Source organism: Bos taurus, chromosome 19 (assembly GCF_002263795.3).
Source record: "Bos taurus isolate L1 Dominette 01449 registration number 42190680 breed Hereford chromosome 19, ARS-UCD2.0, whole genome shotgun sequence".
NCBI classification, from domain to species: domain Eukaryota; kingdom Metazoa; phylum Chordata; class Mammalia; order Artiodactyla; family Bovidae; genus Bos; species Bos taurus.
In genome coordinates, this window is record NC_037346.1 from 5,077,713 (window position 1) to 5,102,037 (window position 24,325).

General features: G+C 39.5%; 3 protein-coding genes across 12 annotated transcripts in view; 2 read left to right on the top strand and 1 right to left on the bottom strand.

Moving 5' to 3' along the window:
• The window catches only part of TOM1L1 (target of myb1 like 1 membrane trafficking protein), a 61,833-nt gene extending 56,458 nt beyond the window's left edge, over positions 1-5,375 (top strand). For 2 of the 3 annotated variants that reach the window (NM_001075611.2, XM_005219863.4), the window contains 3 exon segments: positions 418-499; positions 4,116-4,180; positions 4,759-5,375. In NM_001075611.2, the coding sequence (NP_001069079.1) occupies positions 418-499; positions 4,116-4,179 (146 nt within the window). In that variant the 3' untranslated portion in view covers position 4,180; positions 4,759-5,375. 3 annotated transcript variants of the gene reach the window in all.
• Positions 5,376-5,819: 444 nt separating this feature from the next.
• COX11 (cytochrome c oxidase copper chaperone COX11) lies at positions 5,820-12,323 on the bottom strand. The gene is made up of 4 exons (NM_001083403.2): positions 11,973-12,323; positions 8,768-8,923; positions 6,652-6,777; positions 5,820-6,263 (listed from the first exon to the last, which is right to left on the bottom strand). Exons 1-4 carry the CDS (start codon positions 12,321-12,323, stop codon positions 6,048-6,050), a joined length of 849 nt encoding a protein of 282 aa, NP_001076872.1. The 3' UTR covers positions 5,820-6,047.
• A 102-nt stretch (positions 12,324-12,425) lies between these two features.
• The window catches only part of STXBP4 (syntaxin binding protein 4), a 247,550-nt gene continuing 235,650 nt past the window's right edge, over positions 12,426-24,325 (top strand). For all 8 annotated transcript variants that reach the window (XR_003030692.2, XR_009491553.1, XM_059878162.1 and 5 more), the window contains exon 1: positions 12,426-12,478. The gene's annotated coding sequence lies outside the window, so the exon portion shown is untranslated. The remainder of the gene's footprint in view (positions 12,479-24,325) is intronic.

A 24,325-nucleotide genomic window follows, 5' to 3' on the forward strand; every position in this document is an offset into this window, starting at 1 on the left:
TTTGTCACTAAGTCACATCTGACTCTGCAACCCCATGGACTGTTGGGTTCCTCTGTCCAGGGGATTTCCCAGGCAAGAATATTGGAGTGGGTTGCCATGCTCTTCTCCGGGGATCTTTCTGATCCAGGCACATCTCCTGCATTGGCAAGTGGATTCTTGACCGCTGAGCCACAAGGGAAGCCCCATGACTGACATGAGGAGACTGTGGAAATGCTTGTGTTGCACTGAACACTATATTCTGAGTGCTGAGGCGCATGAACCTTTAGTCCGAGTCTGGGCGTCTGTAGACTTGTACTGGGCAGTAGCACTGGGACACCAGTGTGCTTGTTTCTGGTTGTCAGGTGTTCCTTAGGATCTTCTGTGTGAGGTCAAAGTCAGACAGAGAGCACAATGTGTGTTTCTTTTTGTTGCCTACAGCGATGACAAAGAACGATCTCCAGCCACCCAATTACTGTGAAGTAATGGAGTTTGATCCCTTAGCTCCTGCTGTCACCACAGAGTAAGTCATTTACAAAATGATTATATTTTTTGTCTTGGTTCCCTTTGGTAGCACAGCTCACAGGGTTTGGTTATACATTAACTTTGTTTAGGCCTTAGCAGAAATCAATGACCTTACATAAAAGTGATTTATGAGATTTTGTGGTGGCTGTTGCTCTTAATGTTGGTCTTGTCATTCTTGACCTTGTGACTTAAAAATAAAAACACTGGGGTTGCACACTAAGAAATAAGCAGAACCATCATGTGCATTAGTGTCTTCTTTATAGATGCCTTGGAAGAAAGTCAGATTCTTTCCAGCTCGAGAAAGGCAGTATTCACTGATTGATGACTCTTAAGTACCACGTTGATGGATATTTTAGTTGTTCTTTGACTAATGTCAGAAAAAAACTTACATAAGGACTTGTTTTTAATCTTCACTACCTATGACAATAGTGTGCTTATTAATGTAAAAATTACTTTTTAACTTGGAATCCTTAAAGCAGTATTGTGATTTCATATTGGTCAAGTGTATATAAATATTTATGGGATGGTAACCTCATTAGTGGAGTAGGAAATGGCAACCCACTCCAGTATTCTTGCCTGGAGAATTCCATGGACAGAGGTGCCTGGAGAGCTATAGTCCGTGGGGTCACAGAGTCAGACACAACTGAGCATGCACACAGGCTCATTAGTTTTAATATATTTTGACTAACTGAAAGTTACCGCCAAAATTGTTTAAAATGATTAAAGCTTTTTTATAGAAATGATTGGTTAGAAACTAGCAGCCTACAGGCTTTATCTTGCCTGCAACTGTGTTTTGTTTGACCTATGTGAATTTTAAATATGCACATAAAAATTAATTGCCAAGTTAAAAGATGGGATATTTCACTAACTATCTGAACCTCTGGATGGTTGTTGATATGACAACTGTGCCAAGCCCGCATTTTTACACGCTAGCAATAGTATGGGGCTGCACTGTCTCAGTTCACAAGGCCCCCACATACCTTCATCTGATCTGCTTGACATGTGCAGGCATTTGAGTTTTTGACCCTGACCCCCTGGTTCACACCCTCAGTGTAGCGATGTTTTGGAATGATTTGTAAGTGAATGAAGCAGGCCTGCAGAACCTGTCTCATCTTAAACAGGCAGCCACTATGCAGTCCCAGGCTTATTACAATAAGCTTAGGAGTTCATTAAATATTTTTTCCTAACAGGATTGTGAAACTTTCATTCTGCTTGATAAAGTATCACTGAATATGTTAGTGGTTTAAGGAATTAGAAACTAGTTAAACTAGGTATGGTGTCTCAAGAACGCATGTTTTTTTAATCAGTTTCTCCAAGCAAATAGGAAGCAGATTATTATAATCTAGTTAATTATGAGATAGTTGTAAATAGTTGTGGTGGTGTAGGAGATGTTAAAGGTAAGAAATAGCAAGAAGCTGGAGAGGTGAAGTTTGGGGACTCCCTACCACTTTGAAAGCTCGTGACGCTTTCACATTGTGGTGCTGGAGAAGACTTTTGAGAGTCCTTTGGACTGCAAGGAGATCAAACCAGTCAATTCTAAAGGAAATCAACCCTGAATATTCATCGGAAGGACTGATGCTGAAGCTGAAGCTCCAAAACTTTAGCCACCTGATGCAAAGAGCCAACTCACTGGAAAAGACCCTGATGCTGGGAAAGATTGAGGACAGGAGGAGAAGAAGGCAGGAGAGGATGAAATGGTTACATAGCATCACCAACTCAATGGATATGAACTTGAGCAAACTGTGGAAGATACTGGAGGACAGGGAAGCCTGGCATGCTGCAGTCCATGGTGTGACAAAGGGTCGGACATGACTTAAGGACTGAAGAACTACCACCGCCACTGAGTTCTTACTTTCTGCGTGGTAGGGTGTCTCAATCTCTTTAAATGCTACATGAGATCCAGGGAACTTCTCCCTAAGGAAAGCATAAAATCTTACATGAAAAGTCCTGGGATTATCACATCACTGGTTGTCCATGAACCCCAGGTTAAGAACTTCTACTCCAGCAGAACATAGATTATAGTACTTATGAATATACATACATATACATACACAATTCACTCATTTGACATATGACTGAAAATTGACTATGTACAAGGGAAAATGATTGGTGCCTAATTTATAACGTTGAACCTAATGGAGGGCAAATCTAATAAGGAGGCAGAAATTAAATCAGCAGGCAAACATGTATTTGCAGTTTGTGTTAATAGTATGAAAGATATTGACTTGACAATATATAACAGAAAGAACTAATTGGGGGTTAGAGAAAGCCTGAGAAGTGACATTCAAATTAAGACCTGCAGTTTTTAGTGTAGTGACAAGTTTGGGAATCTGTTGCAGGCACTGGGGAGAGAAATGGAAAAGTCAGGAACAAAGAGAACAACACAGAACCTATCCCCAGATGTGGAAATCGCAGTTTGGAAACAAAAAGAAGGGAGTGCACAAATGCGATGAACGTCGCTGAAGACAGACAAGGACTCAACACTAGACAATGGACTAAGTGACAGATAATCTTGAGTGATTCAGTAGAAGTTGACAGGGACAGAGGCAAATCTCAGTGCATTAAAAAGGGATGAAGTAGATGGTGCACAGGCAGCTTACAAAGAAACTTAAACATGAAGGACTTGGGGAAAGTGGTCTGGCAGCTAGAGTATTACTGACGCAATTAAGTAGACATCGGATCAAGGACTGTATTATTTTGTAAAATGGGAAATGCTGGAACATCTGTGAATCCTGAGGGGTAAGATTTAGTAGAGAATGAGAGGTTGAAGATTCAGGGAGGGAGACTGAGTGAAGTGTTCAAGAAGCCAGGGGTTAATAGATAGGATCATAAAAGTAGATGATGGTGCAGATGAAAACAGATTTGAAGATTTGGTGATGGTAACATCAGGTTTCCACGTAGACATTTAATTTGTTAAGATATTAGGTTTTTCCAACCGAGAGGAGGGGCGTCAGAGATTTGAGTAGCGTGAAGGAGGCTAAAATATTTCTGTGGAAAATGAAAGACAAAACTGAGAAACATTAAAATTTCTGGACCATGCTGGCACTTCTTGAAGTTAGCGATTATGTCTTCAAAGTGCTTTGATTTTTATGAGTTTTTTTTCTTAGTCATGTGTTGCTATACTGTGTATATTAATGCCATATTTGTAGGTATAGATATTTTCTATCTATAGACATACGTTAAGACAAATGAAGACTATCACAGAAAAATGACTATATACAAAGTACAAAGAAGACAGGGGTTAAATAAGCTAGAATATTAATTTTTAATGTTTAAGCCAGGGAAAGCTGAACAATTTTTGCTTTTTTTTTTTTTAAAGCAGAAAGCAAGCTGTCTAAATTTGAGCCATATTTCTCATTAAATTATATGATGGTTATATAAGATACATATTTGTAAGATGCATGGGAACAGCAGCATTAGGATCTAAAGTAGGTTTTATAATGTAAGCTTCAGGGCAGAGACCTTTGTTTTTATTTATTGATATAGCCTCAACACCTAAAATGGCACCAGATTTTTGCTTTAAGATGATGGCAGTTAAAAGCCAAAATAGTACATTGAAATTGATCTATAACCATGATATTTATCAATTTACCATGATGACTTATTTGTTTCAGAGCTGTTTATGAAGAGATTGATGTTCATCCCCACAAAGGAGCTCAAAGTCACAGTAATTGTTGAGGTAAAGACTTCAACTCACACACCTTACATCCCACATGATTTTAGTGTAACTGTCACTTTCTACATTTATTATTTATGTTCTATAAGGGCCATCTCAGTCTGACACTTTGATGAGTGAAGTTATTCCACAAGTTCCTATGTCACTCAAATTGTAATGATCAATGAGACAGATTCTTTGTGACCATGTTAGCTAAAAATTATAAATCTTGGGAATGCAGAAATCGGTTTATGGTATAAAAATATTAATGCTAACAAAAACAGCTGATCAATAAAAAATCTTAGCAATAGAGTCAGATTTGTATTCTATGTACAGTTAATACTTGGTGACTGGGACTGGTAGAACCCATTTATTGTTATTCTAGGTTGGTCTGGATTCTGTTGCTTTACTAATCATTCCATTTATTTACTAATAAATGCACACAGCCACCAGTAACCTATTAACCATGTTTATTCCCTTCACACTTGCCGTGTGGAAGCAGTACATTCCCACCTTTCCTCTACTTGACTGTGGCTGTCTACTTATCAAGGACTGGGGAAAGGGGAAAGGATGGAGATAATTGACTCTTCTTTTTACTCCAGGTGGAAATGGATGACCAGTTCACTAGCAGCATTATGGGTGCCAGTTTTCCAAAAGGTGGACCCTGTCCAGCTTTGAGACCCACAAGTTAGACCTTCCAAAACATCAAAACCACAGTGGAACATTTTTCCTCTGCATTAATGAGGTTTAAACAGAAGAGTCACAGTTGGGTTCCTGACAGCAGCTTAAGCTTTATCTCAGAAGAACTTGGTTGTAACATATATTCCCTTAAAACTTAGGCAGAACAAAAATTCATGGTACTGAGGCCAACCAGGTTAAATGTAGCACCTTATGTTTTCACAGGCCTTCCTACATTTATAATCATCACAAGAGATGGGGTAAGAGTAGATGAAGACTGTTTCAGTACAAAATAATTGTTAATAAGTGAAAGCCTGATATGGAAAAACTGTATGATTCAGGAAGAATACTTGAGTGCCTTTATTTACCTAAAGTTGAATGTAAAAGTCAATTTGCACTTCTTTATAAATAACACTCTTATTTAGAACTATAAGTTGTGAAAGCTTTGATGATTGTAGTTCAACTGTATTTCAGGTTTACCCTAAGAGGTCACTGGATTCTACATTGGTTGCCTTTAAATACAATTCTTTATAACACTAAATGGTTGTTTTTGTCTTTTTGGAAGAAAGTCTATTGGAAAACATTCAGGATAACTTGTACTTTCCTTTGTCACAAATTATAATGACAAATGAATTACTATTAAAACAGTTCAAGAACTTTTTCTTTTTTTTCAGGAGAACTTCTAATGTTAGTAAATCCTCACAATCCCACTTATGATTTAAAATCTGGGGACTTGGAATTATCACAAGAAACGTTGGAAGCCTACTAGATATACTTAATGCATTTTATTTAAATTTCATGGTAGCAGACTTTCAAAGTACTTATTTAGTACTCTGAATGTAAAATAGCCCTAGATTTTAAAGGGGAAATACAGTCAGATTTGAAGTCAAAATGTAGTCTTTGGGTAAGCTGTTAGGGCTCAGTGATTACTCTTTTGTTTTGAGCTTTTAGAATAGTGACTATTCGTAATGAAAATAACCAACTATTTGAGAAATAATAATAAATTTTATTGCTACAAGTACGAAGTGCTGATAACCTAAAGGGGAGCTGAATCAAGTTTCTGCTAACATACATGGTTTGAACTGTCGTACATTTTAAGTAGGATAAATGAGTTGGGAAGAAAAGAACCATCCGTACATAACATTTAAAACAGAAGGCTTCATGTTAGTTTAAATACTTCTCTAAGAAGACAAGGTACATGACTTTTTAAAAATCACAAATTTGAAGCAGGACTTAGTTGCTGATTTGAATTATAGCCTGGGACTGGCAACGTATGCCCCTCCTTTGCTTCAAAAAAAGTGTAAGAAAGAGTGATGAGATCAACATTCACCATTCTTGGATCTTCAGCAAATTCAGGATCTATGTAGAAAAATACTGGCATATCTACTTCCTCTTGTGGATTAAGCCTTTGTTCTTCAAAGCAGAAGCACTAAAAGTTATAGAAAAGTATTCATTAATTAGTATTTCTATTCTGCTACCTAGAATAGAAACTGTGCTTCATTTATTGGCTTTAATAAGCATACTGTTAATTATAATCTTTAAATTCTATGATAGGATAACAGCATCTTTCATCTCTGAGTTTTGCTTTTAAAGATAGAGAATCAGCAAATTCTTCTAATCTTAAAAAAACTGATATCCATATAGTTTGGCTCTCAACCTCTGCATAATTATTATAAGCAATGAAAAAAATAGTTTGAATTTTAAAATAAATGAACTTTCAAAAATTTGTATCTTCTAAAAAAACACTGCAGTAAATTTAGTAGCAAACAATCTCATGTACTTTTATCACATTCTATAACATTTGCATTTAGTTATACCTGTATTTTATTGAAGTACTGTCCAGCTTCAAATGGTACAACATTGTATGTAGAAATTCCGATTACTGGTTTGTCAGTAGGATTCTTAGCTTTATAAAACGCCAGTGCTGTCTCTCCTGGCACTACCTGTTTTAAGGAAAATACACATTATCAACACTTTAAATCTTACAAATCTGCACTCCATACTAAATTAGTATTTTCATTTCAGACCATAATGCCTAATCTAATTTTAAGAGTCAGCAAAATAAATTGAAGATCAAGAACATTTGATCTTCAAATGTTACTTGCATGTCAGTGGAGAACCATTGCTCTACACATATATTACGGATTGTTCTCTTATATGTCTGAAGTCTTGAAGTGATAAGCTGCAGATGAAGTTATTTAAAATGTGTCCAAGAACAGCCAAGTCTTCTTAACACTTACCCTGAATATTATATAAACTGACTAAAGATTCTGTTTAGAAAAAGGCTTCCGTTCTCTTGGTGACTCAGACGATAAAGAATCTGCCTACAGTGCAGGAGACCTGGATTCAATCCCTGGGTTGGAAAGATCCCCTAGAGAAAGAAATGGCTACCCACTCTAGTATTCTTGCTTGGAGAATTCCATGGACAGAGCACGGTAGCGGGCTATATACAGTCCACGGGGTTGCAAAGAGTTGGACATGACTGAGCAACTTTCACTTCACTTTTTAGAGAACGTTACCAACCTTAAACTTAGTTTACAACCAGAGTAAATTATATGTATGACCAAAATAAAACAACTAAATAGAAATTTTATTTAGCCAGAAAGCACTAATACTTTTGAGAGAAAATAATGGATAAAATAAATCGCAAGCTTTAAAGTATTTGGACACTGACTAGTGTCCAAAGGATGCTGTCACATGTACCAGATTAGCCACTAATACCTTGTATACTACTGTGTGACTGGAATTAATACTCAGAACCACAATCTTTAACACCCTCAATCACTGAAGAGATTCAGTCAGGATTACTAACCCGGGAAAGCACTAACATTCATAGAGTTTTCCAATAAGAGTTACAATTAAACTTTTCTGGTTATTCCTCAGTTCATGAGGTAATTTCAGTTAAATCTTCTAGGCAAGATATTAGGCAACTTTTAAGGTGCATAGTCTTTCTGAGCTAGAATATAACTTTTTAGTATGATTACTTCAAAAATCCTTAAATTTATTTTAAGAGATAGGGATGCTGCTGCTGCTGCTGCTGCTATGTCACTTCAGTAGTGTCCGACTCTGCGACCCCATAGACAGCAGCCCACCAGGGGATTCTCGTCCCTGGGATTCTCCAGGCAAGAACACTGGAGTGGGTTGCCATTTCCTTCTCCAATGCATGAAAGTGAAAAGTGAAAGTGAAGTTGCTCAATCGTTTCTGACCCTAGCGACCCCATGGTCTGCAGCCTACCAGGCTCCTCCATCCATGGGATTTTCCAGGCAAGAGTACTGGAGTGGGGTGCCATTGCCTTCTCCGAGAGAGAGGGATATTTTGATGTAAACCAGTAAACTACTTTCCAGCGTAACCAATGTTTTCCAACAGTTTCTTATATCATCTCTACCTGGGGTAAATAAGTTTAAGTGTTAGTCACTCAGTTGTGTCTGACTCTTTGAAACCCCAGTGACTGTAGCCCGCCAGGCTCCTCTGTTCATGGGATTCTCCAGGCAAGAAAGAATACTGGAGTGGGTAGCCATTCCCTTACAGGGGATCTTCCCAACCCAGGGATCAAGCCCAGGTCTCCCGCATTGCAGACATATTTTTTACTGTCTGACACACCAGGACAGCTGTTCCTACTCTCAAGATTGGTGACCAGAGAACTTTTTAGTGAACTCTTAATATGATTCTAATAAAAATAGGACATTTTCCATTGGTCCAAAGTAACTTTTATTATGACGCCATGTAACTTAAAAGAATACCTTGTTACATTAGGTGTAGTGCACTGTCAAAAAGTAGTCTGTGGAAATAAAAGAATTACAGTAATGGAATGTGTCAGTATTCTGAAATTAAGTTCAGATGAATGTTTTCTAAATTGTGAAACAGTAAGTGATGAAAGAATCAATCTTTAAATTGGAAAAAGCAATCTTTTAAACATTGCTTTAAGTACTTACATATATTTCTGTTTGCTGAGGTCTAAAGTTCCACTGGAGACTTGCATGCACATCTGCATTAAAGGTGATTTTAATGATGCGATCCTTAACAGGTACCATGTTTTCAATCTGGTCTGACGCATGACCTGCTACTGCTGATCCTCCAAGTCCAGTAGTCTAGGAAAAGATAACAAGGCATAATATGCTAAACAAAAGTACAGTAGTTTTAGGTGCTGATGACCTATTTACTGGATGAAACAAAATTTTAAAAACAATAATCCAGTAGCAGCAAGGTTTATATACTATCACTGACCATTTCCTATGAATGTGCTAATGATTTGACCACTTTTTGGGTGTCAAGGGTCTATGTATGTTAAAGTCATATTTTTCTGTAATCACCTGGTTGTAAAAATGATCAAAAATGAATCATCTGAAAGAGAATGGACTCTCCACTGATAACAGAGCTCTGAATTTTTAGCTGAACTTTTCATTAAACATCTTTCTCCTTATTGCTAGTATTTCATAATAACTATTATGAATAGAAATAAAATATACCCACAATGCTGTCATTTCAATAAAACTAATTCCATTTTCCACATTCTTATCTGGTCCTTTTCTGTATCATAACTTTTAGTGGACAGATTAGTTTGTAAACTCACTTCTACAGTCTGCTCTCCTCAAGCATCGTTAAGTATTTTGCCATGTTGGTAAAATGTTTCTGTAAATGTTTTCTGTATTTTTTAGTACTGTACAGCTTTTACATAGGTATCATCAGTTAATCAGAGAACCTCTTTGGTCACTCAGTGGACTAATCATAAGGCATCAGGATAATCTGTATCTGACACTTCTTGTCTATCTTCATTGCCATTACTTATTTCCTTATCAGAGATGCTTAAAAAAAAATCCTTACTTCCAGGGTCATCATTCTTCTGATGCTTGAGGTTGCCAGAACTGTGGTCTCCGGATAATTAATCTGTTACTATACTGGGAAAAAAATACCAAATTTGAGGCTATGGAAGACTCCCAGCAAAATACAGTACTACTACCTTAGCTTGTTAAACAAGTCAATCAGCTTCACTAAACTGCCACACATTATGAAACTACATTATAACCCTACGAGACACATCAGAGGGCAAGCCTTTATTTACCCTTGTTTAATCATAGGGCAAGCCTATTCTTCTGTTCAAGAAGGCTACGTTTTAAGATGTAACTTGTTTCTGAACATTCTGAGTCACTTGAATGTTTTCTTTCTGACGGTCTCTGAATACAGTCTTCAAATTAGTGTGATGATTTGCAAAATTAAACAATAGAAAAAGGCCCTGAAAAGAAAATGTCCTGTGCTCCAGTCTAGTTCTGTCACTAAGTAGCTCCAAAAACTCAATTTTACTTTCTTTGTGCTACACTTTCTATACTCATAAAATGAGCTTGGTGTATGAAGTCGTTTACATAATCCCTTATTTTGGGCTCTAAAGTTCTGTGATTCCAAAAATTAAAAGACGTTCTTTTGGAAATGTCACTACTGAACATCCAACTGTGATTTAAGTTTAGGATTGCAAACCACAATAGATTTTTACTTTCCTGCCCCGCACTTTCATCCATGTGAATGAAATCTGTCGTTCATTTCAGTTTGGGGCAGGGTTTCATTGGCACTAATGACACTTTGGATAGGATAATTCTTTGTTTTTCTGGCGGGGGTGAGGGATGGGTCTGTTCTCTGCTCTGCCCACTAGGCAGCACGCTCCCCCTTCACCTCCCAGGTTGTGGCAACTAAAATGTCTTCAGATATTGTTAAATATTCCCTGGAAAATAAAATCACCCACCCACCGCCCCCTGCCCATGCCCCGTGGTTGGGGAGATCTACACTAGATGTTTTGGATTCAGTTCTGTTTATGATTTCATCAGTGGTAGTTTGGGGATTTATGCTTGGTCCAGGCTAGCTTGTGATGAACATTAACTCACATTGTACACTCATCCTCCAGCAATCAAGCCACTCCCCCTTCCCATATAAGTGCTGATATTCAGTTCAGTTCAGTCGCTCAGTCGTGTCTGACTCTTTGCGACCCCATGAATCGCAGCACGCCAGGCCTCCCTGTCCATCACGAACTCCTGGAGTTCACTGAGACTCCCGTCCATCAAGTCAGTGATGCCATCCAGCCATCTCATCCTCTGTCGTCCCCTTCTCCTCCTGCCCCCAACCTCTCCCAGCATCAGAGTCTTTTCCAATGAGTTTAAGAGACTAAAAAGTTCTTTAGAGTCCAGTTTCATTATTATTGGCGATTCCGATGTACAACAAAGTTTGGGAATCAGCTATTACTCACTTAGTGAATGAACCCAAAGTGTAGCTCTCATTCATGGCACGGTTTTAAAACAGAAATTCCTGGACCCTACCCAGGTCTCCTAATCAGAATCTCTGGGGTAGGGAAGCCCTGATATGTTTAAGAAGCTCCATGGGTGACCTAATGCCCAAAGCAGCAAACTACTGCTTAAGAACTTAGCAAAACATGGATATGTAACAGGTGAAGTAGCCCTGTGCCTGCAGTTCTCAAACATTAAGTATGCATCACAATCTGCTATGGAACTTATTAAAATACACATTGCTGGGCCCCAGAGTTCCTGATTACCCAGTTCTGGAGTTGGATCCAACAATCTGTACTCAAGTTCCCCTCTCAGGTAATGATGCTGTTGCACTGGAGTTTCTGATCTAAAAGGGAGCTCGGAGGAAGGACATTACAGTTACATATTAACAAACGGGAAAAGCCTCGAAGTCCTAAGTCATCTATACAAAGTCCTAAATCACAGTAGTTTGTACAGATAAAAAGCTACTCCCAGTTGAAGCATAAGTAGGAAGCAACTCCCGTTTCCAGGGTTAACCTTTGCACAGAACCTGTATGTGTTTCACAGAGGGAAAGTATGAACATAAATTACATTTTAAAAGCAGGCAGGCGTGTGAGCAGCAGGAGATGGCTGGATACATGAGTGTAGGCTGCAGACCTTTCGGGTGTCAGCTCTGAGAGCAGGGAATTTCACTCGGCAGTGGGGTCCGGGCAAGAACACAAGAGCTCGAGTTGGACCGGCAGCTCTGTCACTAGCTTTCCTGATGAACTTCAAGGCCCGTTTTCCTCTGGGACAGTCCTCCACCGGGGCCCGCGGAGCCTCGAGGTCTAGGGAGCCTCCCCGGCCCTCCGCCCCTCCAGAAGGGCCGCCCGGCGGGCCGCGCCAGCCCTACCTGGCAGTAGAGCCGGTAAAGGGGCACGGCGGCGTAGGACGCGCCCAGCATGCCCACCGCCGCCGCGGCCATGTAGGTGAGGACCGTCTTGTTCCGCCGCCGCCAGTCCTCCTCCTGCGAGCGCGTGTAGGGGTTCGTGCTCTTCGGCCGCCGAGCCGGCTGCTCCGCCGGGCTCGGGCGCCTCCATGTCCCAAGCCGCCTCAGCCCCTGCTCAGTACCCGCCGGCCCGCTCCTCCCCGGCCGGAGACACGGCTCTGCCCTCTCAGCAGCCCGGGTTGGGCGCCCAAGGTGGCTCCAAGACCACCCGCAGAAAACGACGCGTCTCCAAGCCGGACGCCAGAGCCCTCCCATGACGCCCGGAAAGCGCGTCCGCCTGTCAGGGGCAGGGGGGCGGATCTCGCGAGGCCTCCTCGGTCTCGCGAGCTCTGGGTTGAGCCCGCCGCTGCCTAGGCTACGGCTCTCAGGTAGCCGCTTTTGCGGTCGGGCTACGGAGGCCCGGTGGCCGGGTAAGTTCGCGATTTTGTTAATAACTGTTCCTCCCACTTCGCTTTCCTCCAGTATTTGTTTAACTTACTTTCAGGAAAACGCCTCGCGCTCCTCCGCGTGCACTCCATCATCACATGGCTTGTGTCCCTGAAATTTCCAGCCCCCAGCAGGCTTTGTCTCGCCCTGGCGGCTGCCCGCGGCCGTGTCCCGCGCGGGCCCTTGGTGGCAGGTCCGCTATCGGTGTCCTGGGTTTGGGCTCAAGAATTACCTCTCCCAGGAAGCCTTCCTGTGTCAACCACAGCCCGCTTGGACCCTCGCACACCTTTATTTTCTCAGCTCCTGCGAATCGGCTTCTGTTGGTCTCGTGTCCCTTAACCACTTGCCCAGTGAAAATTAACCAGTTCTGGGACGGGAGAGACGTCGTCAGACTGGTTTTTGAGAGGATGGTGACCGGGATGTGAGGATCATTTAAGGAGGGGTTGAAGGGAATGGACTGCTTATCTTGAAAAATAAACGCACGGGGGATATAATAGGTTTTTTCAGTTGTCCTGCAGACCAAGCTGGGGCGGACTGCATAGCCGATTTTGCCGTAATGAAAGGAAGCATCCTGCAAGCAACTATTAGAGATCAGATTCCGAGGTTACACAGGTCTAGATTCATACCCGGGTCCTCACTATGGCCTTGTGTCGTTAGGCCAGTTATTTGACCTCTTTAAAACTTAGCGGCCTTACTTGTAAAATAAAAATCGTAACAGTATATATGAAGATACTTTATTGCTAATGTCCAGAGTAGTTATAATTATACCCATTTTGTGGATGAAAAAACTGAAATCCTGAGAAGTTAAATGACTTCAAATCATTCAACATTTTATTTATTGTACTACTGTGGGCCAGACATCGTTCTACCTACTGGGGCTACAGCACAGAGAAAGTCAAAGAAGATCAGTTATAGAATGTGTCCTTTTACTGAAGGGACTCAGGAGAAAGGCAAGTAACAGATACACAAGAGTTTCAGATAACAATCAGTACAGTGTGATTGAAAGTCAAGAGGAGGGGCACTAAAGAAAGGTCTATTTGAGCTTAGTCCAGGGTGATGATAAGGAGCAACCTACCAATGACAATTCTAAGTCATGCAAAGGCAGGTAGGCAAGAAAGAGCTACTTACCACTGAAAAACAAAAAGGAGGCCAGTGTGTTCCTAGCATTGTGAGCAGGAAGAAGAGTGATAGATGGGTCAGAGCAGGTATACAGGGCCAGGTAATAGAACCTCTTAAGCCACGTCCAAGGTTTATTTATTTATTTATTTTTTTAACTGGAGTATCAAGGGTTTGTATTTTATTCTAAAAATAATATGAAGCTTACAAGTGAAATTGGATTCCCATTTTTAAAAAGATGCTGGTTTTGGAATGGAGAGTGGACTAAGGGGAAGAGAGCAAAAAAAAAATAGAACAGTTAGGAGGCAATTGCAGTAGTCCAGGTGAGTGATGATGGTCACCTTGAAAGAATAATTGATTAACTTGTGGTCACAGGGCCAGAAAATTACAAACCAAAAAATAAAAAAAAAGTATCTTCTGACTCTTCTACTTTGGCACAAAAATTTCAAGATTCTTTGATTCTGAAAATTTATTCTTGTGTTATGAGAATGTTTGCCAGTTTTTTTTTTTTTTTTTTTATCTGTAACGACCTTAGTTCTTACACTAGATTGTCATCTCTATTACGTTAAAACGTGTCATATTTTAAATTCCTTACAGCATAGACTCAAACCCCATGCAAATGTTAATGTCACTGAAACCAACAAAGCATTCCCTTTGACTATTCTTTTTTCCAGGCAACCCTTCAATATATCAACAGGTAGCAGCATAAATTTGTCAATAATAATGTCTTTGTTTTGGATTTTTGCTTATAATTAATTGCAAATGAAATTACTCTTTTCCAAGGTACAGTAATCTTGATAGCAGTAGAACAGTGTTGACTGCAGTTCTTAATGAGCCTGAATATGCTTGTGATGTTGCATAAATCATTCTGATAAATAATGCTAAGTAATGGCTTCTACCATGAATGAAATGCGGACACCTTGGGCAAGGCTAGTGCAGCCCTTTCCTGGAGGTAGAGATGTTTATTTCAAACTTAAAACATCAGGGACTGGACTGATATCTCAGACTTGGCACATTTAATTTGTAATATCATTTTTTAGCAACAAATAATTGGATCTTATGAACCCTTTCTAGTTACCTATCAGATTAGATCAGATCAGTCGCTCAGTCGTGTCCAACTCTTTGCGACCTCATGAATCACAGCACGCCAGGCCTCCCTGTCCATCACCAACTCCTGGAGTTCACTGAGACTCCCGTCTGTCGAGTCAGTGATGCCATCCAGCCATCTCATCCTCTGTCGTACCCTTCTCCTCCTGCCCCCAATCCCTCCCAGCATCAGAGTCTTTTCCAATGAGTCAACTCTTCGCATGAGGTGGCCAAAGTACTGGAGTTTCAGCTTTAGCATCATTCCTTTCAAAGAAATCCCAAGGCTGATCTCCTTCAGAATGGATCTCCTTGCAGTCCAAGGGACTCTCAAGAGTCTTCTCCAACACCACAGTTCAAAAGCCATCAATTCTTCGGCGCTCAGCCTTCTTCACAGTCCAACTCTCACATCCATACATGACCACAGGAAGAACAATAGCCTTGACTAGATGAACCTTTGTTGGCAAAATAATGTGTCTGCTTTTGATGCTATCTAGGTTGGTCATAACTTTCCTTCCAAGGAGTAAGCGTCTTTTAATTTCATGGGTGCAGTCACCATCTGTAGTGATTTTGGAGCCCAGAAAAATAAAGTCTGACACTGTTTCCACTGTTTCCCCATCTATTTCCCAGAAAGTGATGGGACCGGATGCCATGATCTTCGTTTTCTGAATGTTGAGCTTTAAGCCAACTTTTTCACTCTCCACTTTCACTTTCATCAAGAGACTTTTTGGTTCCTCTTCACTTTCTGCCATAAGGGTGGTGTCATCTGCATATCTGAGGTTATTGATATTTCTCCTGGCAATCTCGATTCCAGTTTGTGTTTCTTCCAGTCCAGCATTTCTCATCATGTACTCTGCATATAAGTTAAATAAGCAGGGTGATAATATACAGCCTTGACGTACTCCTTTTCCTATCTGGAACCAGTCTGTTGTTCCATGTCCAGTTCTAACTGTTGCTTCCTGACCTGCATATAGGTTTCTCAAGAGGCAGATCAGGTGGTCTGGTATTCCCATCTCTTTCAGAATTTTCCACAGTTTATTGTGATCCACACAGTCAAAGGCTTTGGCATAGTCAATAAAGCAGAAATAGATGTTTTTCTGGAACTCTCTTGCTTTTTCCATGATCCAGCGGATGTTGGCAATTTGTTCTCTGGTTCCTCTGCCTTTTCTAAAACCAGCTTGAACATCAGGAAGTTCACGGTTCATGTATTGCTGAAGCCTGGCTTGGAGAATTTTGAGCATTACTTTACTAGCGTGTGAGATGAGTGCAGTTGTGCGGTAGTTTGAGCCTTCTTTGGCATTGCCTTTCTTTGGGATTGGAATGAAAACTGACGTTTTCCAGTCCTGTGGCCACTGCTGAGTTTTCCAAATTTGCTGGCATATTGAGTGCAGCACTTTCACAGCATCATCTTTCAGGATTTGGAATAGCTCAACTGGAATTCCATCACCTCCACTAGCTTTGTTCGTAGTGATGCTTTCTAAGGCCCACTTGACTTCACATTCCAGGATGTCTGGCTCTAGGTCAGTGATCACACCATCGTGATTATCTGAGTCGTGAAGATCTTTTTTGTACAGTTCTTCTGTGTATTCTTGCCATCTCTTCTTAATATCTTCTGCTTCTGTTAGGTCCATACCATTTCTGTCCTTTATCGAGCCCATCTTTGCATGAAATGTTCCTTTGGTATCTCTGATTTTCTTGAAGAGATCCCTAGTCTTTCCCATTCTGTTGTTTTCCTCTATTTCTTTGCATTGATCGCTGAAGAAGGCTTTCTTATCTCTTCTTGCTTGATCATGTCCAATTTTACATAGTAGGTAAAACAGTAGGTTATTTTTCATACAAACCATTTAGGAGGGGTGACAGTTGAGTGAAATAGGTGAAGGTAGGAAAAGAAGGAAAAATGGGGAAAAAAATGGTTTGATAGTCATGATGTTTTCTTATCCGATTATTGGTTTTTTAGGCTTTCTGAAGATTCAAAGATTATAAAGATGTATTGTTTTTAAAATTTGGTTTGTAATTACATTTTTTAGTATCTTTACTATGTGTTTAGTATGTTTACTGTGTTCATTATGTTTTCCATTTAGTGCAGGATAGTGGCATAACGTTCTCTCAGTAAGTCTGAATATGCTAGTTTCTTACTTCCTGGCAGCTTCTTTTAACTAACATATTTGAAAGGCTACTCCATTTAAAAGGTCTTGAATAAGTTTATATGATTGACAGTTAAGGTGAAATGAAAACAGAAGTCATTTATCAGTAAAAGCCATTTTTTTTCAAGTAATGGTTTTCAAGATCAGTGCCAGCCTCATGGGTTTGTGAACTGTGCAGTCAGTCACACAGGGCCTTGCTCTTAAACAGGCCCCTTACTTAGTTGGACCATGTACTTAGTTTAATGCTCTGCTGTCACTATTTTGAAATTGTTAATAATTTTTTTTTTTTTTAACAAGGAGCTTTATATTTTCATTTTGTAGTAACCCCTTCCCCCAGATTGATTATATCTCAGATGGCCTGACTGACATTTTGACATAATTCAGGCTAGGGTTCAGTCAGCCTACCTAGAGTGAGCAGAAGTTAAAGATAAGAGATAAGGCAAAAAGCAAATGCAGGTCTTCTGAGAATAGTCAGATTGTATGAAATAAGATCAAGCAAAAATTCATATTCCTTACAATGACCCCTAAGATTCTAAGACCCTACCTGCTTCTCTGACTTCATTTTTCTCTCCCCATCCGCCATGATACTGCCACACTCTTTTTGTTCTGTAAACTCTCCAAACTTTTTGCTGCCTTGATACCTGTTCTCCACCTGGAATTCTGGGTCCCTGTTTTTCTCCTGGCTCATCTATTATGTGGATCTTAGCTGGAATTTAAATTAAATCTCCTGTCTAGTCACATATGATCTGTTACCTTTCGGTATCTGAAACTAGCTCATGTTGTTTCCATTTTTATTATCTCCCAATGAAACATGTATATGCCATAAAAGCAGAGGCCTTGGCTTATTAGGCATACTGTCATAAGCATTTAGGACAAGGGGTACATAGGATTGCATTGCTTACCAAGCAGAGGGCAGTCAGTCTCAGGAAACTTGTGTGAGCAGTAAGCTGTTGGTCTAATTATCTCCTTTCAAGAAGCCTAGAACTGCTTCTTTGAAGCAATTATCTGTTGTTTCCCACTGGTTTGGGCTGTGGCTTGCATGTTGCTATCCTTGCAACTTCAAGACAAATGAGTTGCATTGCTGATGGGCTTCAGTTCAGTTCAGTTGCAAAGTTGTGTCCTACTCCTTGCGATCCCATGGACTGCAGCATGCCAGGCCTCCCTGTCCATCACCAACTCTCGGAGTTTACTCACACTCATGTCCATTGAATCAGTGAGACCATCCAACCATCTCATCCTCTGTCGTCCCCTTCTCCTGCCTTCAATCTTTGCCAGCATCAGAGTCTTCAGCTCTTCACATCAGGTGGCCAAAATATTGGAGTTTCAGCTTCAGCATCAGTCCTTCCAATGAATATTCAGGACTGATTTCCTTTAGGATGCACTGGTTGGATCTCCTTGCAGATCAGGGGACTCTCAAGAGTCTTCTCCAACACGACAGTTCAAAAGCATCAATTCTTCAGTGTTCAGCTTTCTTTATAGTCCAGCTCTCACATCCATACATGACTACTGGGAAAACCATAGCTTTAACTAGGTGGACCTTTGTTAGCAAAGTAATGTCTCTGCTTTTAAGTAAGCAGAGGTTACTAGGTTGGTCATAACTTTTCTACCAAGAAGCAAGTGTCTTTTAATTTCATGCAGTGATTTTGGAGCCCCCCAAAATAAAGTCTGTCACTGTTTACGTGTTTCCCCATCTATTTGCCATGAAGTGATGGGACTGGATGCCATGATCTTAGTTTTCTGAATGTTGAGCTTTAAGCCAACTTTTTCACTCCCCTCTTTCACTTTCATCAAGAGGCTCTTTAGTTCTTCACTTTCTGCCATACGAGTGGTGTCATCTGCATATCTGAGGTTATTGGTATTTCTCCCAGAAATCTTGATTCCAGCTTGTGCTTCATCCAGCCCAATGATTCTCATGGTGTACTCTGCATATAAGTTAAATAAGCAGGGTGACAATATACAGCCTTGCTGCTGCTGCTAAGTCGCTTCAGTCGTGTCTGACTCTGTGTGACCCCATAGACGGTGGCCCACCAGGCTCCGCCGTCCCTGGGATTCTCCAGGCAAGAACACTGGAGTGGGTTGCCATTTCCGTCTCCAGTGCATGAAAGTGAAAAGTGAAAGTGAAGTCACTCAGTCATGTCTGACTCTTAGCGACCCCATGGACTGCAGCCTACCAGGCTCCTCCGTCCATGGGATGTTCCAGGCAGGAGTACTGGAGTGGGGTGCCATTGCCTTCTCTGATACAGCCTTGACATACTCCTTTCCCCATTTGGAACCAGTCTGTTGTTCCATGTCCAGTTCTAACTGTTGCTTCTTGACCTGCATACAGATTTCTCAGGAGGCAGGTAAGGTGGTCTGGTATTCCCATCTCTTTCAGAATTTTACGTAGTTTATTGTGATCCACACAGTCAAAGGCTTTGGCATAGTCAATAAAGCAGAAGTAGATGTTTTTCTGGAACTCTTTTGCTTTTTCGATGATCCAGCAGATGTTTGCAATTTGTTCTCTGGTTCCTCTGCCTTTTCTGAATACAGCTTGAACATCTGGAAGTTCACAGTTCATGTAGTGTTGAATCCTGGCTTGGAGAATTTTGAGGATTACTTTACTAGCATGTGAGATGAGTGCAATTGTGTCGTAGTTTGAGCATTCTTTGGCATTGCCTTTCTTTGGGATTGGAATGAAAACTGACCTTTTCCAGTCCTGTGGCCACTGCTGAGTTTTCCAAATTTGCTGGCATATGGAGTGCAGCATTTTCACAGCATCATCTTTTAGGATTTGAAATAGCTCAACTGAATTCCATCACCTCCACTAGCTTTGTTTGTAGTGATGCTTCCTAAGGCCCACTTCACTTCACATTCCAGGATGTCTGGCTCTTCATGAGTGATCACATCATCGTCGTGATTATCTGGGTCATGAAGATCTTTTTGGTACAGTTCTTCTGTGTATTCTTGCCTCCTCTTCTTAATATCTTGTGCTTCTGTTAGGTCCATACTATTTCTGTCCTTTATTGTGCCCATCTTCGCATTAAAGGTTCCCTTGGCATCTCTAATCACCTTGAGGAGATCTCTAGTCTTTCCCATTCTGTTGTTTTCCTCTATTTCTTTGCACTGATCACTGAGGAAGCCTTTTCTTATCTCTTATTTCTTATCTTTGGAACTCTGCATTCAAATGGGTATATCTTTCCCTTTCTCCTTTGCTTTTTGCTTCTTTTCTTTCCTCAGCTATCTGTAAGGCCTCCTCAGACAGCCATTTTGCTCTTTTGCATTTCTTTTTCTTGGGGATGTTCTTGCTCCCTATCTCCTCAATGTCACAAACCTCCGTCCATAGTTCATCAGGCACTCTGTCAGATCTAGTCCCTTAAATCTATGTGTCACTTCCATTGTATAATCATAAGTGATTTGATTTAGATCATGCCTGAATGGTCTAGTGGTTTTCTCCACTTTCTTCAATATAAATCTGAATTTGGCAATAAGGAGTTCGTAATCTGAGCCACAGTCATGTCCTAGTCATGTTTTTGCTGAATGTATAGAGCTTCTCTATCTTTGGCCATCTCTTTAGATTCCATATATATGTGTCAGTATGTGATATTTATATTTGTTTCTGACTTACTCACTCTGTTTAATAGACACTAGGTTGCGATCTGGATTCCTTTTATTTATTTTTCTTCTCTTATTGCCCTAGCTAGGACTTCAAAAACTATGTTGAATCATAGTGGTGAGAGTGGATATCCTTGTCTTGTTCCTGATCTTTGGAGGAATGCTTTCAGTTTTTCACTGAAAACTGAGAATAATTTTTTGCTGTGGGATTTTCATATGTAGCCTTTACTCTGTTGAGGTAGGTTCTTTCTATGCCAATTTTTTGAAGTGTTTTTATCATAAATGGATGCTGAATTTTGTCCAAGGTTTTCTCTGCATCTGTTGAGATGATCATATGGTTTTTATCTTTAAATTTGTTAATATGGTGTATTACTTTGATTGATTTGCATATATTGAGGAATCCTTGCATCCCTGGAATAAACCCGACTTGATCACGGTGGATGAGCTTTTTAATGTATTATTGAATTCTGTTTGCTAGAATTTTGTTGAGGATTCTGGCATTTATGTTCATTAGTGATATTGGCCTGTGATTTCCTTATTTGGTGTTGTCTTGGCTTGGTTTTGGTATCAGGGTGATTGTGGTTTCTTAGAATGAGTTTACAAGTATTCCTTCCTCTGCAATTTTTTGGAAGAGTTTCAGACAAATAGGCATTCACTCTTCCCTAAATGTTTGATGGAATTCCCCTTATGAACCTATCTGGTCCTGGGCTTTTGTATTTGGGGAGAGTTTTGATCTCTGTTTCGATTTCAGTGTTTGTAATTGGATTGTCCAAAGTTTCGTTTTCTTCCTGGTTCAGTCTTTGGAGGTTGACCTTTTCTAAGAATCTGTTCATTTCCTCTAGGTTGTCCATTTTACTAGCATATAGTTGCTTATAATGTTCTCTTATGATCTTTTGTATTTCTGTGTTTTCTGTTGTAACCTCTCCTTTTTCATTTTTAATTTTGTTGATTTGATTTTTCTCCCTTTGTTCCTCGATGAGTCTGGCTAGTGGTTTGTCAGTTTTGTCTGTCTTCTCAAAGAACCAGCTTTTACTTTTATTAATCTTTGCTATTGTTTCTTTCATTTCTTTTTCATATATTTCTGCTCTGATCGTTATGATTTCTTTCCTTCTGCTGGCTTTGGGGTGTTTTTATTCTTCTTTCTCCAGCTGCTTTGGATTTAGAGTTAGGTTGTCTATTCGATGCTTTTCTTGTTTCTTGAGGTATGACTGTATTGCTATAAACTTCCTTCTTAGAACTGCTTTTGCTGAATCCCATAGGTTTGGGGTCAACGTGTTTTCACTGTCATTTTTTTCTAAGAATCTTTTGATTTCTTTCCTTACTTCTTCAGTATCTTCTTCGTTATTTAGTAATGTATTGTTTAATCTCCTTGAGTTTGTGTTTTTTGCAGTTTTTTTTCCCCTGTAGTTGATATCTAGTCTCATAGCATTGTGATCAGAGAAGATACTTGATACAAATTCAGTTTTTGTAAATTTACTGAGGTTTGATTTGTGGCCCAAGATGTGGTCTATCCTGGAGAATGTTCCATGTGCACTTGAGAAGAAAGTGTACTCTTCTGCATTTGGATGGCAAGTCCTGAAGATATCAGTTAGGTTCGTTTGGTCTGATATTTCATTTAAGGTGTGTATTTCCTTACTGATTTCTGTTTTGATGATCTGTCCACTGGTGTAAGTAGGGTGTTAAAGTCCCCTACTGTTACTGTGTTGCTGTCGATTTCCCCTCTTATGCCTGTTACTGCTTGCCTTAGGTGTTGCGGTACTCCTACGGGTGCATAAATATTTACAACTGTTATGTCTTCTTCGTGGATTGATCCCTTGATCATTATGTAGTGTCCTTCCTTGTCTCTTATAGTATTCTTTAAAGTCTCTTTTGTCTGAAATAAAGATTGCCACTCAGCTTTCTCTTGGTTTCCATTCACATGGAATATCTTTTTCCATCCTTTTACTTTCAGTCTGTATGTGTCTTTGGGTCTGAAGTGGGTCTCCTGTAAGCAGCATATATTTGAGTCTTATTTTTTTATCCATTCAGTCAATCTGTATCTTTTGGTTGGTGCATTTAATCCATTTACATTTGAGGTAATTATTGATACATATGTTCCTATTGGCATTTTCTTGATTGTTTTGGGTTTGTTTTAATAGGTCTTTCCTTTCTCTTGTGTTTACTGGCTGTGCAAGTCCCTTTAGTATTTGTTGCAAGACTGATTTGGTGGTGATGAATTCTCTTAACTTTTGCTTGTCTGTAAAGCTTTTGAATTCTCCATAAATTTTAAATGAGATCTTTACCATCTGCCAGCAATCTTGATTCCAGCTTATGATTCATCCAGACCAGTATTTCACATGATGTGCCCTGCATATAAGTTAAACAACCCTAGGATTATATAAATAGCTAATGTTGTCTCAAAGAATTTCTGCTGTCAGTTGTACAAATAATTGTCACAATTTCTAAATGCTGTTATTTCTTTGTGTGTGTGTGTGTGATGACACATAATACTGAATCTGTAGGTCTAACTTTACAACAAGGAATGTTTACATTTTTAATATTAGTTGAGTGAATTATGTGTGCTCATTTGTGTACAACTCTCTGTGGCCTCCTCAACTGTAGCTCACTGGGCTCCTCTTCCGTGGAAATTTCCAGGCAAAGAATACTGCAGTGGGTTAATTTGTAGGGCCAAAAAATAACCTTTAAAGGTATAAATGATCTTGTTATTCAAGGGGGCAGAGTAGGTAGGTGGCTGCTCAAAGTCACATGCTCCTAGGCAGCAGAAATAGAACTTAAACTTGTATGTCTTAACTTTTAGTCCAGACTTTCTCCAATGCACTGCATTTCTAAACAGAATCAGTGGCAAGAAGAATTCCACATTTGTTTTTAAAGAGACTGGTAATTTCAGGCTGTTGGTATTATGAGTCTCTTTGACTAGTCATTTCTTTTGAAATTATAGCAGAAAAAGATATGTTTTGTTTATTTGTGTGTGTGTACCGAGTCATGTCCAAATCTTTGTGACCCAATGGACTGTAGCCCATGAGGCTCCTCTGCCCATGGCAAAGATTACCAGAGTGGGTTGCCATTTCCTCCAGGGGATCTTCCTGACCCAGGGATTGAACCTGAATCTCTTGTATCTCCTGCATTGGCAGGCGGACTCTTTACCACTAGTGCCACTGGGAAAGCCCTTATTTATTTGTATTTATTTTTACTACTTGCCAAGTTGCTTACAACACAGTAATCATAAGACATTATTTAAAGGATATAGCCAATTTTATTTAGCAAACACCAGATCTATGTTATTTTCTCTTTCAGCTTTAAAATTTGCTGGTATTTTAACAAATGTAAATAAAAGAATGACTTAAAAGGCGGATTCATGTTGATGTATGGCAAAACCAATACAATATTGTAAAGTAATTAGCCTCTAATTAAAATAAATTTAAATTTAAAAAATAAAAATAAATAAAAAAGAAAAATAACTTTAAAGAGGGATGACTAGAAGGAACCTATCTTGAATACCAAACCTAATAATTAATTTTTAAAATATTTTTTCTTTATTATCAAAATAATACAGCAAAATATATATCCTCATCATTTAATATTCAGAAAATAATAATTTAAAGACAAAACTTAAAAATAGCTGATTTTAAAAATAAACTTATCAGTCATTATTATTTACATTTTAGTTATATTTTTCCATAACTGTGATTTTAAATGATGAAATTATTCTGTCCATTTTGTTTTTACACAGCTATTTTTTTTCACATAATAGTGTATTGGGAACTTCTTTCCAAGTCAACAAACTGGAAGGAATGGATCTGCATGATCATTTTTTATGATTATCTAGTATTCTTGTATGTGGGTATATTCTAAATTATTTAACCAATTATAAGTTTTTACATTTTTAGGTGGTTTCTG

Coding starts and splice junctions, on each gene's coding strand:
- COX11 (NM_001083403.2), bottom strand. CDS start 12,323: ATGGGAGGGCTCTGGCGTCCGGCTTGGAGACGCGTCGTTTTCTGCGGG. Junction 8,924..11,972: donor TTTACCGGCTCTACTGCCAG/GTAGGGCTGGCG, acceptor ATCTTTTCCTAG/ACTACTGGACTTGGAGGATC. Junction 6,778..8,767: donor CTCAGCAAACAGAAATATAT/GTAAGTACTTAA, acceptor TCCTTAAAACAG/GTAGTGCCAGGAGAGACAGC.